Below are 24,003 nucleotides of genomic sequence, written 5' to 3'. Positions count from 1 at the left end.
TCAGGTCCAGGCGCTCTCTAGCCCCGCCCCCAAGCAGAGGCCAATGAGGGGCGCGCCTTCACCCCACGTGAGAGCAGCCTCCAGTGGCCAATGGACTCGCGCGGCAGAGGGCGAAGGGCAGGCCGGCGCCGCCGTAGACGCTGGGGACGCTAGCTCACTCTCTCCTTTTGACGCTGTGAGTAGAGGAGCTAGGCCCCGGGTGGGGCGGGTCTAGGGTGGTGGTTACCCCTCTGCCCTTTCCCCTCTCCCATCGCTAGGCTGACTGAAAATCTGGCCCGCCGAGTCGGGCGTCCTCGATCTTCACCGCCGAGCGGACTCGGGGCCGCGGGACAAAGTCGGGATGATTATGGTGAAAACTGTCGTTTGGGCAGGCCCAGCGGCCTCCCTTCCTCCCGCCAGGCCCCGCCCCTCTCGACCCCGCCCCGCGTCACTCGAGGCTCCGCCCCCCTCGACCCCCGCCCCCCTCAGCCCCGCCCCGCGTCACTCGAGGCTCCTTGCAGGGCACCGCGATCTCCAACCCGGCTCCCACCCAGTGGAGTGGCCACTGGAGAGCCGCTCGCTGTCCAGCCCTAGCCCTCTCCGGACGGAGGCTCTGTCATGGCAGCGCCTGATAGCCTGCAGTCTTCTGGACTTTCGTATATGTGGCTCCTGGCGTGCCATTCATTCATTTATTGGTCCTGTAAATATTGAGCGCCTAGATGAACCAGACGGCTCGGTCTCTGACATCATTTAGCAATCTATTTCCTTTTTAAAAAAATCCTGGACCGAGATATACTTTTAAATATGCTGTGCGGGCCTGGGAACAGCGACTCACCTGTGCAGGTCACTTCACCCCTGTTTATCTGTAAAATGAGGGAAGTGGACCGTGTAATGTATGAACGACCTGTGTTAAATTACGTGATCCTTTATCACCATGCCTGTTTAACTAGCATTTGTTCTCTCTGCTTGATGGAAGTTGTTTAATTTTTAGGGTCAGGACAGCTGAACAAAAATAGGATCATTTAACTTTATTGCTGGAAGGACTTATACTTGCCTGCGTGAACTTGGCTCCAGTTATTAGTCGGGTAGCTTGGGGAAGTCATTTCACCTCTTTGCCTCAGACCCTTCTCTGTGAACTAGGAGTAATAGCAGGATCTCCTTCATAGGACTTTTGTGTGGATTACACGAGATAAGGCTCATCAGATGTTAGCACAGTAAAGTGCTCGATAAAATGATGGCTTTTATTATGTTTATATGGTTTTATCACCTGGACAGTTGTACATATTTTCTTTATTTGCGAAAATAATGTGGAATGTTGCCTGCTTGGTCATCACAAATGAAAAAAAATAAGAAATGGTTATTTTGTTAGTTCAGTTTTTTAGTTTTAAGCTAATTGTAGATTCCCACGCAGTTGTAAGAAACAGTAGAGATCCTGTGTACCCTTTACCCAGTCTTCCCCAATGGTAACATCTTGTAAAAGGATAGTGCAATAACTCAACCAGGAAATTGACATTGACACAGCCCATGGATCTTATTCAGTTAACCGCAGTTTTACCTTTGTGCATGTATTTAGTTCTGTATAGTTTTTATCACATGTGTAGGTTTTTTTTTTTTTTTTCTTTTTTGGCCGCACCGTGGGGCTTTTGGGATCTTAGTGCCCTGACCAGGGATTGAACCCCAGCCCTTGGCAGTGAGAGCTCAGAGTCCTAACCACTGGACCGCCAGGGAATTCCGCATGTGTAGATTCTTGTATCCACCACAGGCAAGCTACAGCACAGTTCCATCACCACCAGGATTCCTCCGTTGTCCTTTTATAACTACACCTCTCTCCTGCAAGGCACCCTCTTCCCCATTCTAGTCTCCCTTTCTCAAATTTTGTCATGCCAAGAATGTTACATAAGCAGAATTATACAGTATGTAATTTTCTGGAATTGGCTTTTTCACTCAGCATAATCCCTTGAGATCCATCCAAATTGTTGCATGTATTGATAGTTCATTCTAATTACTGAGAAGTATTTCATGGTATGGATGTACCACAGCATGTTTAACCATTCACCCATTGAAGGACATCTGAGTTACTTTTAGTTTTTAGCTATTTCAAATAAACCTGCTATGAAAATTAGTGTACAGCTTTTTGTGCGAGCCTGTTTTTGTTTTTCTGGGATAAATGCCCAAGAGTCCAATTGCTGGGTCATATGATAAGCACATGTTTACTTTTGTAAGAAACTGCCAAACTGTTTTCCAAAGTGGCTGTACCATTTTACATTCCCACCAGCAATGTTGAGTGATCCAGTTCCTCTTCAGTGTCACCAACTTTCGGTACTATCACTATTTTTTATTTTAACCATTGCATGGGATGTAGTTGATTTGTTACTAGGTTGAGTACAGAATTATACAGTTCTAGGGTCTGTGGTCAGGCTTTCATGGGTCAGCCCAGAGTAGTGACTTTTTTACTACTCTGTGATTTTGAGCATGTGCTTCTTAGTTTAGCAAAGTGAAAGAACTCAAAATACACATGCTCTTTTTATAAAATTTTCTCTGCTTACCTTCTCCCCTAGGCTTGACTGTACATTAATTTGTTTCATTTAGATAATCTCACATCAAGAGCTCACCTTACATTCATTCACCCTGTAATGTCTTTGGCTAGAGACATTTGTGTTCCAGCCACCACCCTCCTCAGCTAAGAATTCGTGTTCATCTTCCATCTAGGTCAGAACCTATGCGAAATTAGTTCAATGAGTGTCAAGTGATATTAGCCTAAGAGTGGCTTTTGGAACCTTTGCTTCTAATTCCTAAGCAATTGCTCTGCTGTTCTATTTCACTAGACTCTAGACACCTCAGGAATAAGAATTGGCATCAGTAATGGATGAATTTGCAGTGAAGTGGGGTTATAATTTGGGGAAAAAAACCTCCCCAGTTCTGATACCACCCCACCTCTCTCTTCACACTTTTACTGCCCTCAAGAACGAGTTGGCTAGTTCAGTCTTTTTGACCACTAAAATAGCCAACGTTTTGAATAGCCCACCTAAGTAATTATGTTTAATATGTAAAAAAAGAACTTTCACTTTAAAACAAAAACTTGTTTATATGCAAATTGCGGGACTCTCCATATCCTATTTTGAGTCACACATTAGAGGTCTGGTCTTCTCTAAGTCACAAACATAATAGCAACTTTTAGAAACTCTGTTACAAACTTATGGCTCTAAGCTGTGTTATGGTAGTAAGAAGAATTTTTAAAATAATTTTAATTCCTAAATTATTTATCACAGCGGTAGTTTAGTAGTGGTTATTTTTTAACTTGCATTTCACTTGTTGCTTTTAATTTATTAAAGCTAAATTCATCAACTCACCGCCAGAGGTCTCCTCTTTCCCTCTAGAAAGCATTCTCAGAGGTAGCTGCTTGAATTCATCTAAAATTCCTAATATCAATTAACAAAGTAGCAGTTGAGAATGCAAAAACCTACCAATTCGTATTTTTAATTTTTCGCTAAATAAAAACTTAATTTTCATGTTTAAATTATTTTATATATAATATATAATATTCTTACAGATCATAAGCTGAAGTAAATTTGGTTTAATCTTTCCCTTAAGCTGAAATACAAGGTGGGCCAAAATGAATCAAGTGAAAGTACTTCAGTTTTCACAAACCTCTCTAATTTACCCGCTTAATGAGTTTCCCTGGTTTCTGCATGAAAATGTATCACCCATTGAAGATTATTAATTGCCAAATATTTATTAAACTTGCATTAGGGGATGGTGCTGTGCTAGGTGCTAAGGAAAATGGAAATGAATAATATGTGATTCTTGCTCTTCCTTTTGCCCTTCATACTTTTCTTTTTTCTGCCTAACTGGAAACTCTTAATCATCCTTTGAGACCCATCTCAGAAGACACCTCTAGTATGAAGCCTATCCCTCACTCCCTTCCCTAAGCTCTCACAGAACTTGTCCATACCTCCATTAAGACATCGTGTTGCATGTTATTCATTTGTTTATATGTCATCTATACATATATGGTACATATACTACACATTCCATGAGGACAGGAACCATGTTTTTCTCGGTCTCTCTCTCCTGTGTTGTTTTGTTTTGCTTCTGTCTTGCCATTGAATCTCTTGCACTAAGTATAGCAGACATTCAATATTTATTGAATGAATGGATGGATGGAGATGGCATTTGAGTAAGGTCTTGAGGTTGGGGAAGATTTCCATAGGATTCTGGGGGGCGGGGAGGGATGGTAAATGGAGGGAACAGCCTGAGATGAAGCCAGAAAGCCCAGATTTGTAAATAAGGTTGGCAGCCAAAGGAGTTACTGAGATGGGCACAGGTGGAGAGAGATTTAACCAAAAGCTGGAAAGGGCTGAGAATGTGGGAGGAAGTAGCAGGGGGAGAAGTTTGCAGTAATGAAGGCAGAGTGATGATGGAGGAAGGATAAAGAGGCTAGTAGATGACCCCAGGGTTCTGTCCTCAGACCTCAGTTCTCTTTGTTCTACAACCCGACATCCTTGGGCACTTCCTCAGCTCTAAGGTAGTTCCCACTCAGGCCTCTTTCTAGTCCTCTTCTTTTTCCTGAGTTCTAGAACCATCCAATGACTGAGGAAAGAGCCCCGGACTAATAAGAGAGAAAACTAGGTTCCAGTTTCAGCACTGCTAACAATTAGCCATGAAAAATTGGACAAGTCCCTTTAAGCACATGCGTTTATTAATACCCCACCTTGTTCCAGAAAGGATTTAGGGTGTCAGCAAGTTACTTATTATCAGGGCTTCAGTTTCCTCATCTCTACATGACCCTCAATCTTGATGCTGCTGTCTGAGTAATATTCCTGAAGCATAGTTCTAACCATGCCAGTGCTCTATGCTAAAATCTCAGTGATTCCCAGCCACCTGCAGAAGACAAACTTTCTGGCTGATCATGGGAGACCCTTCCCGATGTGACTGTGCACATTGTCTCCCTCCTCTTCTCATGACCCCCATGTGCTGAGCCAACTGAACTACAACATGCCTTAAAGGTTCCTGCCTCAGTTTATCACCTGACCTACATTTTCCTGGCATCTTTGCCTATTGAAATCCTTGTGTGTCTTTAACTCGTTTGAGGTATTTTCCAGGTTCTATCATTTATTTTAACTACCTGGTAACTTGTTTTAGCTCACTCCACCCTGCATTAAGTTGTCAGCTCCTCAAAGGCAGAGACCATGTTTCATTTATCTTTGTTTTCCCCCCACCTGGCACACTATCAGAGAAACTTGAATTCAGATAAATCAGGTTGAGACCCAATTCCAAAATCGCTTTCTCAACTCATAGTTATGGGTTTTTACAGCTGGAAATCATCTGAGCAAACCATCTCATTTTACAAATGAGAAAACCAAGGGTCAGAGAGGTGAAGTTACTTGCCCCGTCTTTCCCAGCTGCCCTTGTACAGCTCTTGCTTTGCACTGTTCTGGGGACACTACTTGCAGCCTTGTGATAGGAAGATCTGTTTCCACGACTCCTCTCCTTTTCTGGATGTAAGTGTCTTAACCTTGACACATTGCTCCTTAGGTGATTTTAGTTTGTCATTTTGGTACTGGAAATGTAGATTGGGACTGGAGCTGGTTTCAGTAAATTTGTAGATGCACTGCCTGAATGGACACCAGGTGGCACCACGGCAGGCTGACTCCAATTGAGGAGTGAACAAGTAGAAAGAACAATGTCAAGGCTGGAAGGAACCATAGAGACCATTCAATTCAGCCTCTCATTTTTGCAGCAGAAGAAACCAAAAAACAGACAGGAGTAACTTGCTTAATAAGTATTGAGTGGCAAGTGAGTCATCAGCTTTATCAGCACAAGAGCACTGACTCTGAAGTTGTAAAGTCAGTTACTGTATGTATGGGACTCTGATTGCCAGCTGATGATCTAATACGAATACTGTTTTATGTGTCTAGGTCAAGTGATGCTGTTTGGAAAAATTTCCCGGCAGTTCTGTGGCTTAAAGAAACTCCCAAGGTCACGTGACTCCCGATACTTCTGGGGCTGGTTGAATGCAGTGTTTAATAAGTAAGTTACTCTAACTAAAGTGAAGAAACATGGGAATTGTTACAGCTTGATGAGTTCCCAGTAGCTAATTTGGTTATTTCTTGTGTTTCAAATGTTTTTTGTGTCGTGCGTGCAGTACGATCCTAACTTTCTTTTAAAGCAAATAAAACATACAAGCACTGAATAACGATCAGAATATAGATTACAGAATATTAACTATCTGGGTTACAGGACTTCAGTGATTCTTCTCATTCATCCTTTCAATGCCTTTCAAGTTTTCTGAAATGAACATTTATTACTTTTGTAATCAGAAAAGCTCAGTAAATGTAATTTTAGAATATTTTATTCTATGGCTTCTTAAGGGATGTAGTTAACCTTTTGAATACTATCAAGGGAAATCAAGGTTTTAAAAAGTTAGTTGGGGGACTTCCCCGGTGGCGCAGTCGTTAAGAATCTGCCTGCTAGTACAGGGGACACGGGTTCGAGCCCTGGTCCGGGAAGATCCCACATGCCACGGAGCAACTAAGCCCGTGCGCCACAACTACTGAGCCTGCGCTCTAGAGCCCGCAAGCCACAACTACTGAGCCCACATGCCACAACTACTGAAGCCCTTGCAGCCAGAGCCTGTGCTCTGCAACAAAGGGAAGCCACCGCAATGAGAAGCCCGCGCACCACAATGAAGAGTAGCCCCCGCTCGCCGCAACTAGAGAAAGCCCGCATACAGCAACGAAGACCCGACGCAGCCAAAAATAAATATATAAATTTATTTTAAAAAATAAAATAAAATAAAAAGTTGGTGGCATGCTTAGAAATATTTTGAAACTGACAAAACTAACCTCCTTGTTGCTTAATATAGCATTAATACCACTAACTAGAGAAAAAAGCATATGTTAAAATTAATGAATATCACTTAATGACATTAATTTGAACAAAGGTTCAAAATTATTCCTTTTAATCTTTTGTCATTAATAAAAATGATAACCAAGTGTAGTCATTCATTCAAAACACAGATACTGAGTACCTCCTGGTGTGAAGCTATTGTGCCACATACGAATCAACGAAGACTCAATGTCTGCCTGATAAACTCACATAAGGATAACATGCCTTGACAGAGTTCACTTGAAAACAAAAACAAAAGCAAAAAAGGTAGCAGGTAGAGCCATTGAATGTTTTCTTTACATGGATTTCACTAATACTTTATCTCCCTCCTCATCACGTGAAGTGAAAAGTGGTTGCTCTTCTGTATTTACGTTGGTGAACATAGTTAAGAAGCTAGTGATTATAGTAAAAGCTACCTGCTTTTGTTCTCTTGCCAACAGAGTGGACCATGAACGCATCCGGGATGTTGGCCCTGACAGGGCGGCGTCCGAGTGGCTGCTGCGCTGTGGGGCTGTGGTGCGCTACCACGGCCAGGAGAGGTGGCAGAAGGATTACAACCACCTCCCAACAGGCCCCCTGGACAAATACAAGATCCAGGCAATTGATGCCACTGATTCTTGTATCATGAGCATTGGATTTGATCACATGGGTAACTCCCCTATCATTTGTTATGGGAAATGCAGGTGATTTGCAGTGACATTTGGTTGCAGTTGACTCACTATTATAGTCATAGGTGTGTCCTTTTTGCCTTTTTCAGTGCAATCCAGCTTGTTTCTTCCTGTGTATGATATTTATTTTTAAATTAAATAGAGGTTACAGATACCTTCCTCTCCTTTCTCCCTGCACTAAGCTTGTCTCTACATGCCTTTGTTCTGTGCTTTATTGACTTAAAATTCAAGGCCTTGTTTGTCAAATTATCTTTGTCAAACTTCTGTCATTGAGAAACGCTCACTAATGTAGAAATAATTATATCCACACAGCTTCTGCTTGTGTGGGCATTTCTCTCCTCCAGTGCATTGGGCATCTGACTGCAGAATGGCCCTGTCCATCAGCACAACCTGTATAGTGAATACCTTGTATGGTTAATAGGGTGACTAACCGTTACTGTTTTCCTGGGGCTAAGAGGTTTCCTAGGACTTAGGACTTTCAATCCTAAAACTAGAACAATTCTGGACAAACTAGGATAGTTGATCATCTTAATGGTAAAGCAGGTTCTTAAACTGTACTTTTTTTCCCCCAGAAGGCCTACAGCATGTTGAAAAAATAAGGCTATGCAAGTGTCACTATATTGAGGATGACTGTTTGAAGAGACTTAGTCAACTTGAAAATTTACAAAAAAGCATGTTGGAAATGGAAATAATTTCATGTGGGAATATCACAGACAAAGGTATCATTGCTTTGCATCATTTAAGGTAGGTGGTCAGTGCCAAAATGGAAACTTGATAATGTTAAGGTGAATAATCGGAATTTAAAACAGTTGAGAGGTGGTGTCTTTTTTTTAATTCTGAAAAATATAATTTATGAAAATGACTTAACTGTCAGCTATAATATTTTAAAACAGTTTAAATTATCACCCTTAATATGTTATGGTTGTATTGCATTTTTTAGGGAGCATCTTTTTAAAAAATTGACCTACATAAAGCACCTAGCATGGTTCCTGTTACAGAAAGCTTTCAATAAGCACTAGCTATTATACTTCCTCCCCATCTTTTAATTTCCCTTATGTTCTGCCAATAACCTCAGCATCACAGAAGTCTGAGAAATCTTAAACATTAGAACCAAAAGTACTAGATTGTTTATCTCTTACATGAGGCTTTAAGGCTTCACCTTTTAATACACACTTGAGTTCCTTTAAGAACTTTCCCGATTTCTTTTCCTTTCTAGGTTAAGATTCATATTTTTAAAATTCAATTTACTTAAACTAAAAACAAAAACATGAAACCATTCACCCATTTCTCCCACTCCCCACCCCGTGCCTTTGGCAACCACCAATCTGTTCTGTGTATCTATGAGCTTGCTTATTTATTTATTTTTAGCTTCCATATATAAGACATCATACAATATTTGTCTTTCTCTGACTTATTTCACTTAGCATAATGCCCTCAAGGTCCATCCAAGTTGTTGCCAATGCAGAATTTCATTTTTTTATGGCTGAAACTACATCATTGTATACATATACCACATTTTCTTTACCTAATCCATCAATGGACGCTTAGATTGTTTCTGTATCTTGACTATTGTAAATAATGCTGCAATGAACATGGGGGTACACATACCTTTTTGAGTTAGTGTTTTTGTTTTCTTCAGGTAAATACTGAAAAGTAGAATTGCTGGATCATATGGTAGTTCTGTTTTTAATTTTTTGAGGAACCTCCATGCTGTTTCACATATGACTGCACCAATTTACAATCCCACCAACAGTGCACAAGGACTCCCTTTTCTCCACATCCTCACCAACACTTATTTCTAGTCTTTTTGATAATGGCCATTCTAACAACAGTGTGAGGTGATATCTCATAGTGGTTTTGATTTGCATTTCCCTGATAATGATGTAGAGTATCTTTTCATGTACCTGTTCTCCATCTGTATGTCTTCTTTGGAAAAACGTCTATTCAGATATTTTGCCCATTTTAAAAATTGGATTGTTTGGGGTTTTTCCTATTGAGTTGTATGAGTTCTTTATACATTTTGGATATTAGTTCCTTATCAGATATATGATTTGCAAATATTTTCTCCCATTCAGTAGGTTGCCTTTTCATTTTGTTGATGGTTTCCTTTGCTGTACATAAGATTTTCAATTTGATGTAGTCCCACTTGTTTACTTTTGCTTTAGTTGTTTTTGCTTTTAGTGTCAGGTGCAAAAAATCATCACCATGACTGATGTCATATTTTATATTTAACATGCAAAGGAGTTCTATGCCATAATATACATAAAATATTTGGAAGAATTCAGCATTATTGATGTAATTCAGAACAACTAAACTGTCCAAGGTCTGGCTTAGTGCCTAGCATGAATTTCATTTAAAGTAGTACTCTAAGACTACCATTCTAAAAGTCATTTTGAAAGTGTAGGATGATATGAACACATTCTGTGTGTAGCTTTTTTAAGTCAATAAAGCAAGTTTATTTTTAATGCTATAAGAGTAAAGGCCAAATTAAATTAACTTTTAAAAATTTCTCTTTTTGCAGAAACCTCAAGTATTTGTTTTTAAGTGATCTTCCTGGCGTAAAAGAAAAAGAAAAAATTGTCCAAGCCTTTAAAACATCACTGCCTTCTCTGGAACTAAAATTAGACTTGAAGTAAAATAATAATATTCAGTAAGTGCTTATTTCAATATAAAGTATCATGTGCAATTGTTGATCCTAAACAGCAACAAATATTACATAATCGTCAACAGAACTATAAGAATGTTATACTACGACATTCTAGCAGAGTCCATCATGTAGAAAATAAACATTCAGATGTGATTCACTAAAGTTACTAAGTTAGAAGTGAGAATTTAGGTACATTAAACCATTTTAAGAAAAATGCAAACCAGGTACCATTTTAATTCTTATATATTCCTTATTTTATATCAATCCTATATAAATATCTGTTGATGTAGATACTTAAGAGTTCTTTAAAATGATTTAAAGGTACAACAGATATTCTTTATTTTTTAACAGTAATTTGTTGCATTTTACTTTAAAGTTATTGAAGCATGTTACTATAAATATACAATTATGAAAAACTGAAAGCTGAATTTCATATTCATTGATGGAGTCAATTATGCAAAGTAGTCAGTGGTTGCTGGGGCATTCATATTGCTTCCCAGGATTTGCATGCATTTGTCATGATCCTGCATTCCTGTGCTCTTTATACCATACATCCTTTCTCTGAATGAACAGTTTCTGGCTAATTTGTCTATTTTGTAGGCTTAGTCTAGTGTCTTATTAAAACTAGACATAAATACCTGGCTGGATTTAAATAGCTTTGCTGATTGCAATAGAACAGAGGAAACAATGATGAAGGCCATCAGAGCTATACTTACTTTTTGCTTAAATTAAAAAACTGCTTCAAACAGAAAAATTTAACATGTCAATTAGAAACTAATTTGTATTCCCTCATATATGTTGGATAGTACTTCCCATGAGCTCAAGGGACATCATAAGAAGTATAAGCACAAATTCACTTTACATCTAGAAAGCAGTGATAAAGAATATCATAAATAGGTATAAACAGATTTTTATTTTTACCTGCTTCAAATGGTCCTGATTCTATTTTTGTTAGTTATATGCCAACTTGTTTGTGTATTTCTGTATGTTTGGTTTGAATATTAATCTGTTGAATATAACCTTGACTGGAGATAATTTTAAAATAAACACTTTCTGTGATGCAGCATTAAAGTAGAAAAATGAATTTTAGTTGTGTTAGGAACCAGCTTATGTAAATAGCACATACCATAAATGATATACTGTTTACTAATATAATTGCCACTGCCATTTTAAAAATCAGAAAATAGTAAATAAAAAAATGATAAGGATGTAGAACAGTCTCATGTGAAACAGTGGCGATTCCATGCTGAAGAAAAGATCACAGATATGGTTAAATTAAGTATAAGCATATATTTAATAGAACTCATTAGAAATAAATGACCACTTCTATCTCAGGCTTGTTTGATTACTATGTGATGAAGCAACTGATTGACCACAGGTTAGTCTGGAGCTACTTTTCTACTCTGAATGGTATTCCTTAAAACTACTGGATAAATTAGGCTGTTACAGTCATCTGCCTCGTCAGGTACACTGTTGGGGGTAAGGAAAAAAAGAAAAACACAAAATGTAAACTATTAGCAGAAGTTGGATGTCCTTCTTTGTCATTTGAATCAAGTCTACATAACAAGAATTAGATTACACTGTGACTAGTATTTAACCCGCTATCAGCTCTATGCAAGAAGCTACATACATTAGGAAGCCTCAGGATATCACTAAACGGTCTGGGGTAGCCAAAATTATTGAACAGATGCCAGAATTTGGTGGATTACTTAGCAGTAAGTGAATAAGGTCAAATGCTCTCATGAAGAAAATTAACATAGCAGTAAACTGAGAATGCAGAAGAAAGGTTTTGAAGATACAGTAAAATACATCTTCAAAAACCATGGCGGAGGACTGCTAGGAAATAGCAGCACATCAATCAAAAATGGGGTTGAGCAATAAGAAGCAGACATCAGCTTCATATTGCCCTTGTGTCCAGGGGACAAGGATGAAAAAGCTTTTTGAATAGGAGCAATAGGCCAAATCAAAGCTAGTTATATGTCATCATTTTAAGTATCACTGTACAAAGCTAGGAATTCTCAATAATGTCATTTTGGTCTATTTTCTTATTAGTTGTTAACTTCTAGTTGTTAGGTTGGTATATACACACACATATATATGTGTGTGCACTATAGATATACACACATACACATATAGTGTAAAAAGATATTTCAGGGAAAACATTAGCTTATAACCTTATGTCTTTTATGACCCAAGTAAAAGCTCATAAGCAGTTTCTTCCAAAACCCAGATCACTATAGTCCTGACAGTATCTCTGTCTCCAAGTCTGAGGCTGAGCTGGAGAGAATGAAGTACTAATTACTTTCAGGCTGGCAGGCCCAGTTCCTGTGAAGCCTGTAGTTCTTGTTCTACCCCTGGGTCAGCTGCCAAGCTTCATGCCATTGTTTGCAAGGGGAATTGGGTGAACAAGTTTAGATGGATTATAGTAAATCCATCTTGCCTGCAAAAATGACTAAGATGCATCCTTTACTAAAGGTAAAGACCAAAGTGTATGTAAGAAATGTCTATAAACATATCATTAAATATATAAGCATGTAAATTAGTCTTTTATGATCATCCATATGATTTTAAATATTTTAAACATCTCATATATTCAAAAAAGTTTCAATATATAAAAATCAAGAGCTAGAGCAAGCAGAAATGGAATTTTAAACATTTTGGTTTCGAGAACCTTAACTCTCCTTAAATACGATGAGAAAATCTGAAAAGGCAGGAGGTAGGACTCAAAGCAACAGAGATCCAAGGAAACATATATGGGCATTCTGTAATCCATTTTTTCACTTGTTGCATGTGGTACAATTGAAGCATAAACTTTTTTATCTCTAATTTTGCCGGAGGTATGGGCGAGTGCAGTAGATAGTTTATATTCTGTCCATAAGCTCAGCTACTTAGATACAACAAAAATAAAAGTGAAAAAAATCCAAAGAAGTTTTTCCTTTCTGTTCTGGACACCATTGTCAATCAAGCATGGAACACTGCCTCTGGAATTTCCCTTCACGTCTTGCCAAGTGGCCTCCCCCAGTTAGTTACTTATGTTTTCTCCTGATGTTTTTTTCAACATTGTGATTTGTTTCCAATCAAATGTATGTTTTATTCAGATTAATGATCAATTCTTTTTTTGTTATCAATCTCCAAGCTCTTTAAATGTTTGGAAAACGGTAGTTAAGTTTCTTGGTGTTACAGTAGTACTTCTTGTTGTCCAAAGCTGGGAGGGTGCTGCTGCTAGTCAGCTGAGGTAGGTACTGCAACTGAAAATACGAAACACAGAGTTACGTTCAACGCCGTACACTTTTTTCATTATTGATAACACATCGAAAAGAGGTAAACAAACAACTTTTCCAGCACAGAAATACTTTTTTCTGCACAGAATCCAGGATCTGAGAAAGGACAAAATGTTTAAATTTGGTCTCTGCTCAGGGGCGGAATTGAAGGATTTGGAGCTCACCCCCTCCCATAAATTTGGTCTCTGCTTTTTCTTTTCAATATTTATTCTATATTATAAAGCAAAACATGCACATTAAAGGAAATTTAGAGAATATGAAAAAGAAGGGAAAAATCTACATGTTAACATTACTGGAAAAAAGCATAGATTCATGGGGGTTAAGAGCTTGCTGGGACCTTAGGGATCATTTAAGCCAATATCTTGTCTTGTAGTGAAGAAAACTGATGTCTGGAGCACTTAGGTGATTTGCCCACCTACTACCTTAGTTAAAAAGGCAAAACTGCTCCTTTCACGCTGCCAGAAAATGTTTGAATTTATCGTCAATGTCAAATGAAAGTAAGGGAACACATATTTTTTTGTACAGTACTATATGGCCTTAGGTATCTGAAAAACAAGTACTTTTAAATCAAACAGTTGGGACCTACAAGCAACACACAAATTAGTTGGGTTCCCCTAGTCTTTCAAGTAAAAATACTTCCATCAAGAGCCTCTTTTTTTTTTTTTTTAAATTGGTGCCTATTTCAGTAGCATTTACGGGCAGGTGGCTCATCCTGAGGTTCTAGTCACAACTCTGCTACAAGTCTCACTTTCTGCCATTGACAATCCACTTTAAGTTTTTGTTTTTTGTTTTAATTTTTGGCTGCGTCAGGTCTGTTGCTGCGTGCAGGCTTTCTCTAGTTGCGGCGAGTGGGGGCTGCTCTTCGTTGTGGTGCGCGGGCTTCTCATTGCGGTGGCTTCTCTTGTCGCAGAGCATGGGCTCTAGGTGTGTGGGCTTCAGTAGTTGTGGCACACAGGCTCAGTAGTTGTGGCTCACGGGCTCAGTAGTTGTGGCTCACGGGCTCTAGACTGCAGGCTCAGTAGTTGTGGTGCACGGGCTTAGTTGCTCCGCGGCATGTGGGATCTTCCCGGACCAGCGCTCTAACCCATGTCCCCTGCATTGGCAGGCAGATTCTTAACCGCTGCGCCACCAGGGAAGTCCCACTTTTTAAAGTTTTAATTCCAGTTTCTTTAAAAGAAGGGATGAGGTTTTCTAAAATTCCTTGTAAGTCAAGGGTTCTAAGATTCTTGAAATAAAGAAACAGCAAGATAAGGGGTAACTCTGAGGGGAAAGTCTATTTCCAGTCTGTTTTGCATTAAAAGCATTCTTAATTTCGTAACTCTGGTCTCTTAGGGCCCTGCGTTTCATGCTGTACCTGTTCATAATGGACTGTCCACCCTCTTCTCTCCTCCAAACCTCACAAACACCACCCAGGTGCCACTCAGCATACTGGGCAGAGGAGGCTGCAAAGGGAAGGACTAAGACAAGATAACTTATAGCTTAAGGGGTACCTGAGCAGATCCAGAAGCAACCAGGAGCAGCCAGCTCATCTTAACTGTGGCTCCAACTACAGTCCATCCTAAATTATTACGGCTTTTGGCTTATGACAAGACACTTAATGTAAGGCCATTCTGCCACTTTACACCAATCACAATTCTCCACAGGCTCCCAGAGTGCAGCTTGGATGCTGTGATCTGATTAAATGCACTGTTCGGCTGCTCTCACTGAAGCACTCATCATCACCACATGTACACTAGCCAACTCTGATGATTAATGGATCAGGGAGGAAAACAGTTCCTTTTTTAGATAAACCTGGAATGCCAATCAATACTGAAGGTAAACACGATGACAGAGAGCTAACCGGGATAAATTTGATTTCGTTTTCCAAAGCATAAGAAGCACGCTTCTTGTCCCTGGCTGGGACCTATGCTCACGCACACCAAAAGCCCTGGCCCCTGGCTGGCAGCAGGGAGCTGCTGGGCAAGGTCACCTTTAGGATTCTGGGAGAAGGGCCCTTAGCAGGCAGGTGTCTTTGGGACCCTGATTGGTAGATCTTGTGACCTGTGTGTCCTCATGCAGGAATAAAGGTGCTGGAGCTGCAAGCCACAATTGCCACCTCAAGTATAGATTCAGACTCTCCACACCAGGTGGCAGGTATGAGCTTATTTGAAATTGCAACCTTGGATGCTTCTGTAAAGCAGTGCCCCATTTTTACCCGCGGCAGGTGCTTTTGGCTCTGTCTTAGGGTCTTCCTTGTTGATTTCTCATGCTCTTTTGCCAAATCCCCTATTTCTCTGATGCTGTCAAAATATGGATGCCGCAACAGCTGCTCACATGTCAATCTCTCGGCAGGATTCATGTGGAGACAGCCCTGAAAGAACAGAAAATACCCTCTTCTTACTTCTTTAAAATTGCATTAACTTATTAAAGTCATTTTTTTCTTCTTTGAAAGATTAAACTCTTCAGTTGGGAACAAAAGGGGGGAAAAAGTAGGAAAAAACACACCAATCATGACTTTCGTTCCTTCCACAATCATTCATGGGTAACCACATAATGAATTAATAAATAGTTTCTAGGAATAGTAACAAAAAAAATCATTTTCTCCACCTTGTTCTGTTCTTGAGGCATTTGGTGCTCTGCCCTGAGGGAGTAGGATACGATTTTTGAGTTCACCTCAGTGTCTCACTAGAATAATCCACCTAACCCATTTGGTTCCTTGCCTGTACTTAGTAAAAACTAGTTTTTTATTTAAAAAATCACACATGGTAAAAATAAAATTTATACAGCATGCAGCAGTCTCTCTCTAGCACTCTAGTTCTTCCATTCTCCCTTCTAAAATCAGTTATTTTAAGTATATTCTTCCAGAAATAGTCCATGCATTACAAGTATCTATGTGTATGTAAGGAGGGAGAGGCATAATATACATCTCTTTATGTTACATCATTCTTAACTATTTGCTTTGCCAGTAAATAGGCCAGAGGGCTCATACTTGGACAGATTAAATCTCACAACTACATACCCCGAGGAACTGTCTCATTTTTTAAAATAGTAAATGTTTTACATACTTTTTGAAATGGGTGGGACATTGTCTGTAACTTGCAAACATTTTAATTGGTACCTCATTTTACATAAGGGCTATTATATTTCTGAAAATGTGTATATAAATCAAGTTTTAAAATCAAAACCTATTTCCAATATGCTAGGGAGTTGGCTATTTAAAAGAATCCTATGGCTAAACATTTTTTTGAAGAAAAGGATCCTTTTGTAAAACAAACCACCCCAATCTTAAATTTCTATTTTGTGTTAATTTAGATTTCAAATGCAGTTTAAGTTTATTTAAAGTGAAAAATACTTTCAGATGTTTTCACTGTTATGTGACCCATTTTTAAAAATGGAAAATATGTATACTTTTCAAAGGAGAAGAAGAATTCTAAAAGGAACACTTTTCAATCCATGGATTGACATACATCATTCAGATTCTCTAGTGATACAGCTGCCGTGTGCTTCCAGGTCTGTTGGAAGCCATGATTTTACCTTTAAGAGCCCCAGGGCAGGATAAGAGATGTTTGGAAATTTTAATTCAAGTGGTTCCTGTTAAAGAAAAGAAAACAGGGAGTTTATTTACAGCATATATTCCAATATAAGTTTACCTCAGATTGAATTTGAGTGAGAGAAGCATCTTCCTGGCACCTTCTTCGCCTCTCCCGCCCTCTGCCCACCCCACCTCCCTGTGTCTGTTTCATAAGCTCCTTCTCTCCCCACCTCCAAATTGCTTTTCCAAATTTTCTTCCTAACCATTAACCCCCTTCACTTCCTGAAGAACTGATGCAGGTAGCAAATTGTGAGGGAATACTAATGAAAGAAAAAAAAACCCAAAACACTCGTCAAGCAATTGTTATTTCCTTTTTTTTTCCTGCCTCAACTTATATAACTTGCCTTGCCTTGGAATAACTTTTGGCATTTATCTTGGCATTTATAGAAAGGGGCTCTGATTATTGCATTTATTGACATTTACATAAAGGGAGCTACAAAATAGACTTTTTTTCCCTACCCAGAAAATGTTTCTTGGTTTTCTGGAATAAACACTGTCCTCTCCTCCCACAAGAGCCTGCTGTTTCCCTGATCATCCTACTATTTAAAGAGTCTCCTGAGCAGACAATTCATCAATCTCCCTTTGGCCCTTTAAGACTATTTTGCTCCAGTCACAGGCAGGAGACAATCAGGAATAATAAACACTATAAAGTAGAAGGAATGCCTATGTCAGGCAGACAGGCCAGTTAAAGAGATATACAGCTGATAAAGAGGCTAAAGAGGAGGGGAGCTGAGAAATTAAGAGCTAGCCAAGCGGAGTCAAATAAATGACCAATTCCTGAGTGTGCAGTTATTCATCACTAATAAGAGTAAGAGATAGGAAACTCGAAAACTGAGGCTCTTAAGACCAACAGGGAAAAAAAAATCCTAAAGCGGATTTGTATCAGCCTTTGAGAGCGGCCCTCTCCACCCCCATAGCTAAACTATTTCTCTTGCTATTTCTGTGTGTTGAATCTGAGCACCTCTGGGGATTGCCTTGACATTGGCTTGACATTGCTGACATTGAGCCCTGCTGTCTCAGCAAGGACGCCTGGGAGGAGGCCGGCTGGTTGGCTGTGATAGGATGGGCCCATCCCGCCTGCTTAGCCGGTTTCCCTGCCCCAGAAGCAAGCAGGCCTCTCCCGGGCAGGGTTGCTGACCGGCAGAGGGACTAGGGCACAGATGTTCAACCAGCACAGCCCCTGCACTACTTCTTCCTGTGTTTCTGTCAACAGGAAATCCCCTGCAGCACAACCTCTGGGAAACCATAGGAAGCCTTTTACACTGATGAAACTGATGAAACCTGGGTTGTTTCGGAGGCTTCCCCGGTAGAAAAGCGAACAGGAAATCGCTAAGGGATATTTAGCGTGAAACTGGGAACGTCCAGGTCACAAGGGAGCCGGCTGGGTCACCTCCCATATGCCAGGTGTCATTCCTGCTTCTGCGGCCCCGCAGGCTCCCAGCTGCCCCAGTTTTCCTATTCCTAGCGCTGCAGGAGCAGGGGTGGCGGGGAAGTGGGAGGTGGGAGACTTCACTGCAGGACAGGCCAAGAGGTTGGGAGAACAGACAGCTCCAGTGGAACTGGATGGAACTTCCATCTGGAAACTGAGCAATGGAGAAGGGTTAGTTCAGTTTGAAAGTACCTTCCTTAGGCAGTAGGAACTCAGGATCTCACAGACCTTAACTGTGCTCAGAAATGTTTTTGAGTATAATACAGGCTCATTAGAAGACTTTCGAAAATATTAAAAAACCATAAAGAAAGAAACAAATCATCCCACCACAAAGAGACATTCACTGTTAATATTTTGGTATATATCTTTGCAGCCATTTATTTCACAAACGTAAAAATCTTTGCCTGATTTTCCAGAGGTTGTCATATTATTTTATATTTATACATGTAAATATATGTTTTTATTAAATATTTATACATGTAAATGCATGTATTTATTAAATATTTATTAAAATTATGTCAAATTATATATACTGTTTTGTAACTTTTTTTTTCATTTAGCAATATGTTGTGGACATTTTTTTTTAGGTGATTACATATGACTCTATTTTTATTAGCTATGTGGTACTTCTATTGTAAGGACATACCATAACTTATTTAATTAATTCCCTACTGATGGAACACTAAAGGAAATGATTTCTATTAAAGAATGTCATGAGAAATGCAAATTGAAACTACAATGAGTTATCACCTCACACCGGGTAGATTGGGCATCATCAGAAAATCTACAAACAATAAATACTGGAGAGGGTGTGGAGAAAAGGGAACCCTCTTGCACTGTTGGTGGGAATGTAAACTGATACAGCCACTATGGAGAATGGTATGAAGGTTCCTTAAAAAACTAAAAATAGAATTACCCTATGACACAGCAATCCCACTACTGGGCGTATACCCTGAGACAACACAATTCAAAAAGACACATGCACCCCAATGTTCATTGCAGCTCTATTTACAATAGCCAGGTCACTGAAGCAACCTAAATGTCCATCGACAGATGAATGGATAAAGAAGATGTGGTACATATATACGATGGAATATTATTCAGCCATAAAAAGGAATGAAACTGGGTCATTTGTAGAGACGTGGATGGACCTAGAGACTGTCATACAGAGTGAAGTAAGTCAGAAAGAGAAAAATATCATATATTAACGCATATATGTGGAATCTAGAAAAACGGTACAGATGAACCAATTTGCAAGGCAGAAATAGAGACAGAGATGTAGAGAACAAACGTATGGACACCAAGGGGGAAAAGGGTGGGGGTGGGATGAACTGGGAGATTGGGATTGACATATATACACTGATGTGTATAAAATAGATAACTAATGAGAACCTGCTGTATAGCACAGGGAACTCCACTTCGCTGTACAGTAGACACTAACACAACATTGTAAAACAACTATACACCAATTAAAAAAAAGAATGCCATATCTTTATGCCTTTGTCTAATAGTTTCATTGTAATAAGTTCTTGAAAGTGGGTTAGGATATGCACGTTTGAAATTTTTTTCAATTTTTGAAAAATAAGTGTTTTCCCCACATTGGCCATAGAAGACAGGTATGAGAGTAAGGCTGGCCAAGCAAGTTCATCACCGTTTTCCCCCAGTCTGGGAGTGAAAGCACAGTAGAGTAGGGGGTTTGGACAACGCTAGATTTTCCCTGGATGAGACATTGTCTAAAAGTTAATTGGCTCTAAGCTTCATAGCTTCCACTGCTGAAAATGATGAAGGACAAGTGAGGCTGGGGCAGGTAGCTCTGCATTCCTGTCCAACATGCTGGCTAAGCTCTGCTATCAGCAATCTATAAATTAGCACTGAAGGCCATGATCTTGCTAGCCAATTTGCCCCAGTTTTCTTTTTTACTCTTAGACTGATCTTCCATTGCAAAGTGGACCATGGGGCTCAGGGTGGTGCATAGCTACCAAAACCTAGTTAGCCTGCAACTCCTCATGTACATTCATCGAGTGAGAATGAATGATCCCCCTTAAACACCCTGGTAACCTTAGCCCTGACGTGCAGAGCTCTTTCCAAAATGGGTCACTCACCATATCTTCAGGGTCTGGAATTTTTACCCCACTGAAGTACTGATTTGTGCTAAATACTTGATGGTGCCTAGGAATGAGGTCTCCTTTGGACAAGAAGAAAGAGAAAGGTAAAATTAGATAGGTTGTATATATTACAAAATACTGAGTATAGCTCCCTGAAATTAACACGATATTATAAATCAACTATACGTCAATAAAAATTTAAAAGAACAAAACCAAAAAAACCCACAGAAAATAAATAGAAAATAAAGTCTTTTTCATCCTCTCAAAAAAAAAATTAGATCAGTTAGCAAGCACTGCTCTGTAGTTTCCTTCCACTGGTGCTGTGTTGGTCAGTGCCTATACCTACAAAGGCTGCAATTTGCTTCTCCAATCAGAGGGAGAGGCACTGAGGGAACTTGCAACAAACTGTGCCGAGACCCACAGTGGGTGGAGTACTGTGTTAGGCACAGAGGAGGCATGAACGGAAACTGAAGGCTGCAACGTTCTTGTCCCTCAAAGGCTCACAAAGTGTTTCAGGAGTCCAAACCAAACAACTCAGAAGCGTGTGCGCACACATACACATACACACACTAACAAATAATGGCTTTGTTTAAATAGCAAAAGTATGTTGGAGAGGGTGTGGAGAAAAGGGAACCCTCTTGCACTGTTGGTGGGAATGTAAATTGATACAGCCACTATGGAGAACAGTATGGAGGTTCCTTAAAAAACTAAAAATAGAATTACCATATGACCCAGCAATCCCACTACTGGGCGTATACCCTGAGAAAACTATAATTCAAAAAGATACATGCACCCCAATGTGCACTGCAGCACTATTTACAATAGCCAGGTCATGGAAGCAACCTAAATGCCCATCAACAGGAGAATGGATAGAGGAGATGTGGCACATACATACAATGGAATATTACTCAGCCATAAAAAGGAACGAAATTGGGTCATTTGTAGAGATGTGGGTGGATCTAGAGACTGTCATACAGAGTGAAGTAAGTCAGAAAGAGAAAAACAAATATCGTATATTAATGCATATTTGTGGAATCTAGAAAAATGGTACAGATGAACCATTTGCAGGGCAGAAATAGAGACACAGATGTAGAGAACAAATGTATGGACACCAAGGGGAGGAAGCGGCGGGGGGTGGTGGTGGTGGTGTGATGAATTGGGAGATTGGGATTGACATGTATACACCAATATGTATAAAATAGATAAGTAATAAGAACCTGCTTCATAAAAAATAAATAAATTAAATTAAATTTAAAAAAATAGCAAAAGTGCAACAACCACAAATCAAAATCGTATTCACTGAATACTGATGGGTCGAGATAAAAGTGTATTGGCCTAGCGCTTGGAACAGCGCCTGACACGTAGCAAGCACTCAATAAATATCTGAGAAAGGAAGGGTTAGGGTTAGGAAAGGAGCAGAGAAAGGGAAGGAGGGAGGGAGGAAACAAAGCATGGAAGATCTAGCTAGAAGGAATATGTTTCCATATTGGAACCACCTTTACTTGTTATACCAAATAGCAATCACTTGGAAATCCCACTTTATGTACTGTTTAGAAGTACTTAAGATGTGAAGTAATAAAACAAAAGGAGCATTTCTATATTCTGGGGGATTATGTGAGGCTCACCTGCCCACATTTCAGCCAAATAAGCTAAAATCGCCCTCATGTAAAATTCCAGGGATATGACACCTGAAGAGGAATTTTGTTCAGAGAACAGACGGAGATGCTCAGAAGGGCGCCCCTGGCACACCCAGGCCCACTTCCCAGAGCAGAGTGAACAGTGAAAGCCTGCCAGCCAGGGCCCCGGAAACGCTGCTATTGGACTGGGCTGGAGTTCCGACCTCAGGGTATCAAGTTGTCTAAATTTACCAGTTTGTCTCGGAACTTTACCTTTCACTCAAATCCAAAAACTGCCGTCCTTGCCCATTTTGGACGAGCAGCCAAAATACGCTCTCTAATGCCTTGTCCCAGGTCTCAGTGAGCTTCCTCATGAGCACATTGTCTGTACCTTAATAACTTTCTTCCACCAGAGAGCTGGGGGGTAGGACGTGGACATAGTGCCCTAAAATCACTGGGAAAACACAGCAAAGGAAGGCTTAGTGCCCCTGGCAGGGCTCCAAGGTGACTTACATGTCACTCAACAAAAGCTACCAGCAAATATTTACTGCCTACTGTGTGCAGATGTTGGTGGTGGATAAATAGAAATAAAAGACAGAATCTCAGCCTCAGGCAGCTTACAGTTCCTTTGGAATGATGCAAGCACAAGACACAAGTACAAGACAAGACATGGCCACGGCAGATGCTACATGAGCTTCAAGGAAGAAAAGTTTGCTTTAAACTGGGAGTCATAGCTCAACTCCCTGACTTCTGAAGGGATCAATCACTGCTCACAGATCTCTTCATCTGTCCCTTCCTTCCCCCTCTTCTCCTCCCCCCTATTCCCCAAGAGTAGAAACAAAGGAAAGGACTTTGGGGTGGGGAAGTAAAACAAGAAGGATGACATAAGAAGAACCAGGCTTTCTTCCCGACACTTAGAAGGTTGAGCGTCTTCTAAATGGCATCTGAATAATGCAAACTAGCCTGACAGGCTGGAGTCAAGGACATCCAGAGAAGGAATTACCACATCATAATAAATGAAGCGAAACACAACAGCATTCTGTAAACTGCTAGGTCCTTATAGAAATATATGTTTTTATTGTTGTTATCATCATTATTCGGAGTTTAACTTGATCCAAACTACGTTGAAGAGAGAATCTTGTGTCTTTTTGGACAATTAGAACATACTCAAAATTGTTGATTCTTTTTCTTAAAACAAACCCGGACACCTTTCATGGAGCCCTTTCCTTGAGACTTTCCCTCTTTGTGACTGTAAAGGGCATTAGATGAGACTAGGAACTTGGCTCTGCCTAGCACTGACACAGGTAAAACTATCCAGTTTTCAGAAGGCGGGACAGAAACACCACTTACCCAAGGTTTTCCTAATCAGATAGAGCTGATCCACATCTGATTTTCCGGGCCACAGAGGCACTCCTGACAGCAGCTCAGCAAAGACACAGCCAATTGCCCAAACATCTACTGGGGGGCCGTACTGCATGTCCCCCACCAACAGCTCTGGGGAGCGGTACCACCTGGTGGCCACGTAGTCTGTGTAGTAGTCACTCGGTCCAGCTGGCCAGTGATGGGACATGGAAAAGAGAGAGAGCAGTGCAAGCGAGGAATCAAAACCAGGAGGGGGAAGACCTGAGAAATCAAGCTTGTGTTCCATCTGTGGCTTTCCTAAATCAGTGGTTCAATACTGGTTGTACATTCAAATCACTTGGAATACAGTATTCTTAAAATTACTGGTGTTTGGGCACCCCCCAGTCCAATTAAACCAGAATCCCTGGAGGGGTATCAGTATAGTTTTTATAGTTAGAGCTTATAGTTTCCCAGATGA

At 40.1% G+C, this 24,003-nt stretch overlaps 2 protein-coding genes across 3 annotated transcripts in view; one reads left to right on the top strand and one right to left on the bottom strand.

The window, feature by feature from the left end:
• The first annotated feature begins 28 nt into the window (after positions 1-28).
• DMAC2L (distal membrane arm assembly component 2 like) lies at positions 29-11,516 on the top strand. Its single transcript, XM_082384895.1, is given in 7 exon segments — positions 29-119; positions 122-147; positions 149-179; positions 5,898-6,009; positions 7,308-7,516; positions 8,108-8,279; positions 10,057-11,516. Coding segments are annotated over 7 exon segments (741 nt in total). The 5' UTR covers positions 29-43; the 3' UTR covers positions 10,172-11,516.
• The window catches only part of CDKL1 (cyclin dependent kinase like 1), a 55,508-nt gene continuing 42,962 nt past the window's right edge, over positions 11,458-24,003 (bottom strand). For both annotated transcript variants that reach the window (XM_082384862.1, XM_082384863.1), the window contains exons 6-10: positions 23,535-23,735; positions 20,566-20,648; positions 16,977-17,033; positions 15,658-15,813; positions 11,458-13,430 (exon numbers count right to left, since the gene is read on the bottom strand). In XM_082384862.1, coding sequence (XP_082240988.1) covers positions 13,323-13,430; positions 15,658-15,813; positions 16,977-17,033; positions 20,566-20,648; positions 23,535-23,735 — 605 coding nt within the window. In that variant the 3' untranslated portion in view covers positions 11,458-13,322. The remainder of the gene's footprint in view (positions 13,431-15,657; positions 15,814-16,976; positions 17,034-20,565; positions 20,649-23,534; positions 23,736-24,003) is intronic.

Source organism: Balaenoptera borealis (genome assembly GCF_965194805.1).
Source record: "Balaenoptera borealis genome assembly, chromosome: 3".
NCBI classification, from domain to species: domain Eukaryota; kingdom Metazoa; phylum Chordata; class Mammalia; order Artiodactyla; family Balaenopteridae; genus Balaenoptera; species Balaenoptera borealis.
Note: the sequence above shows the minus strand (reverse complement) of the source record. Positions and strands in the feature narration are given on the sequence as shown.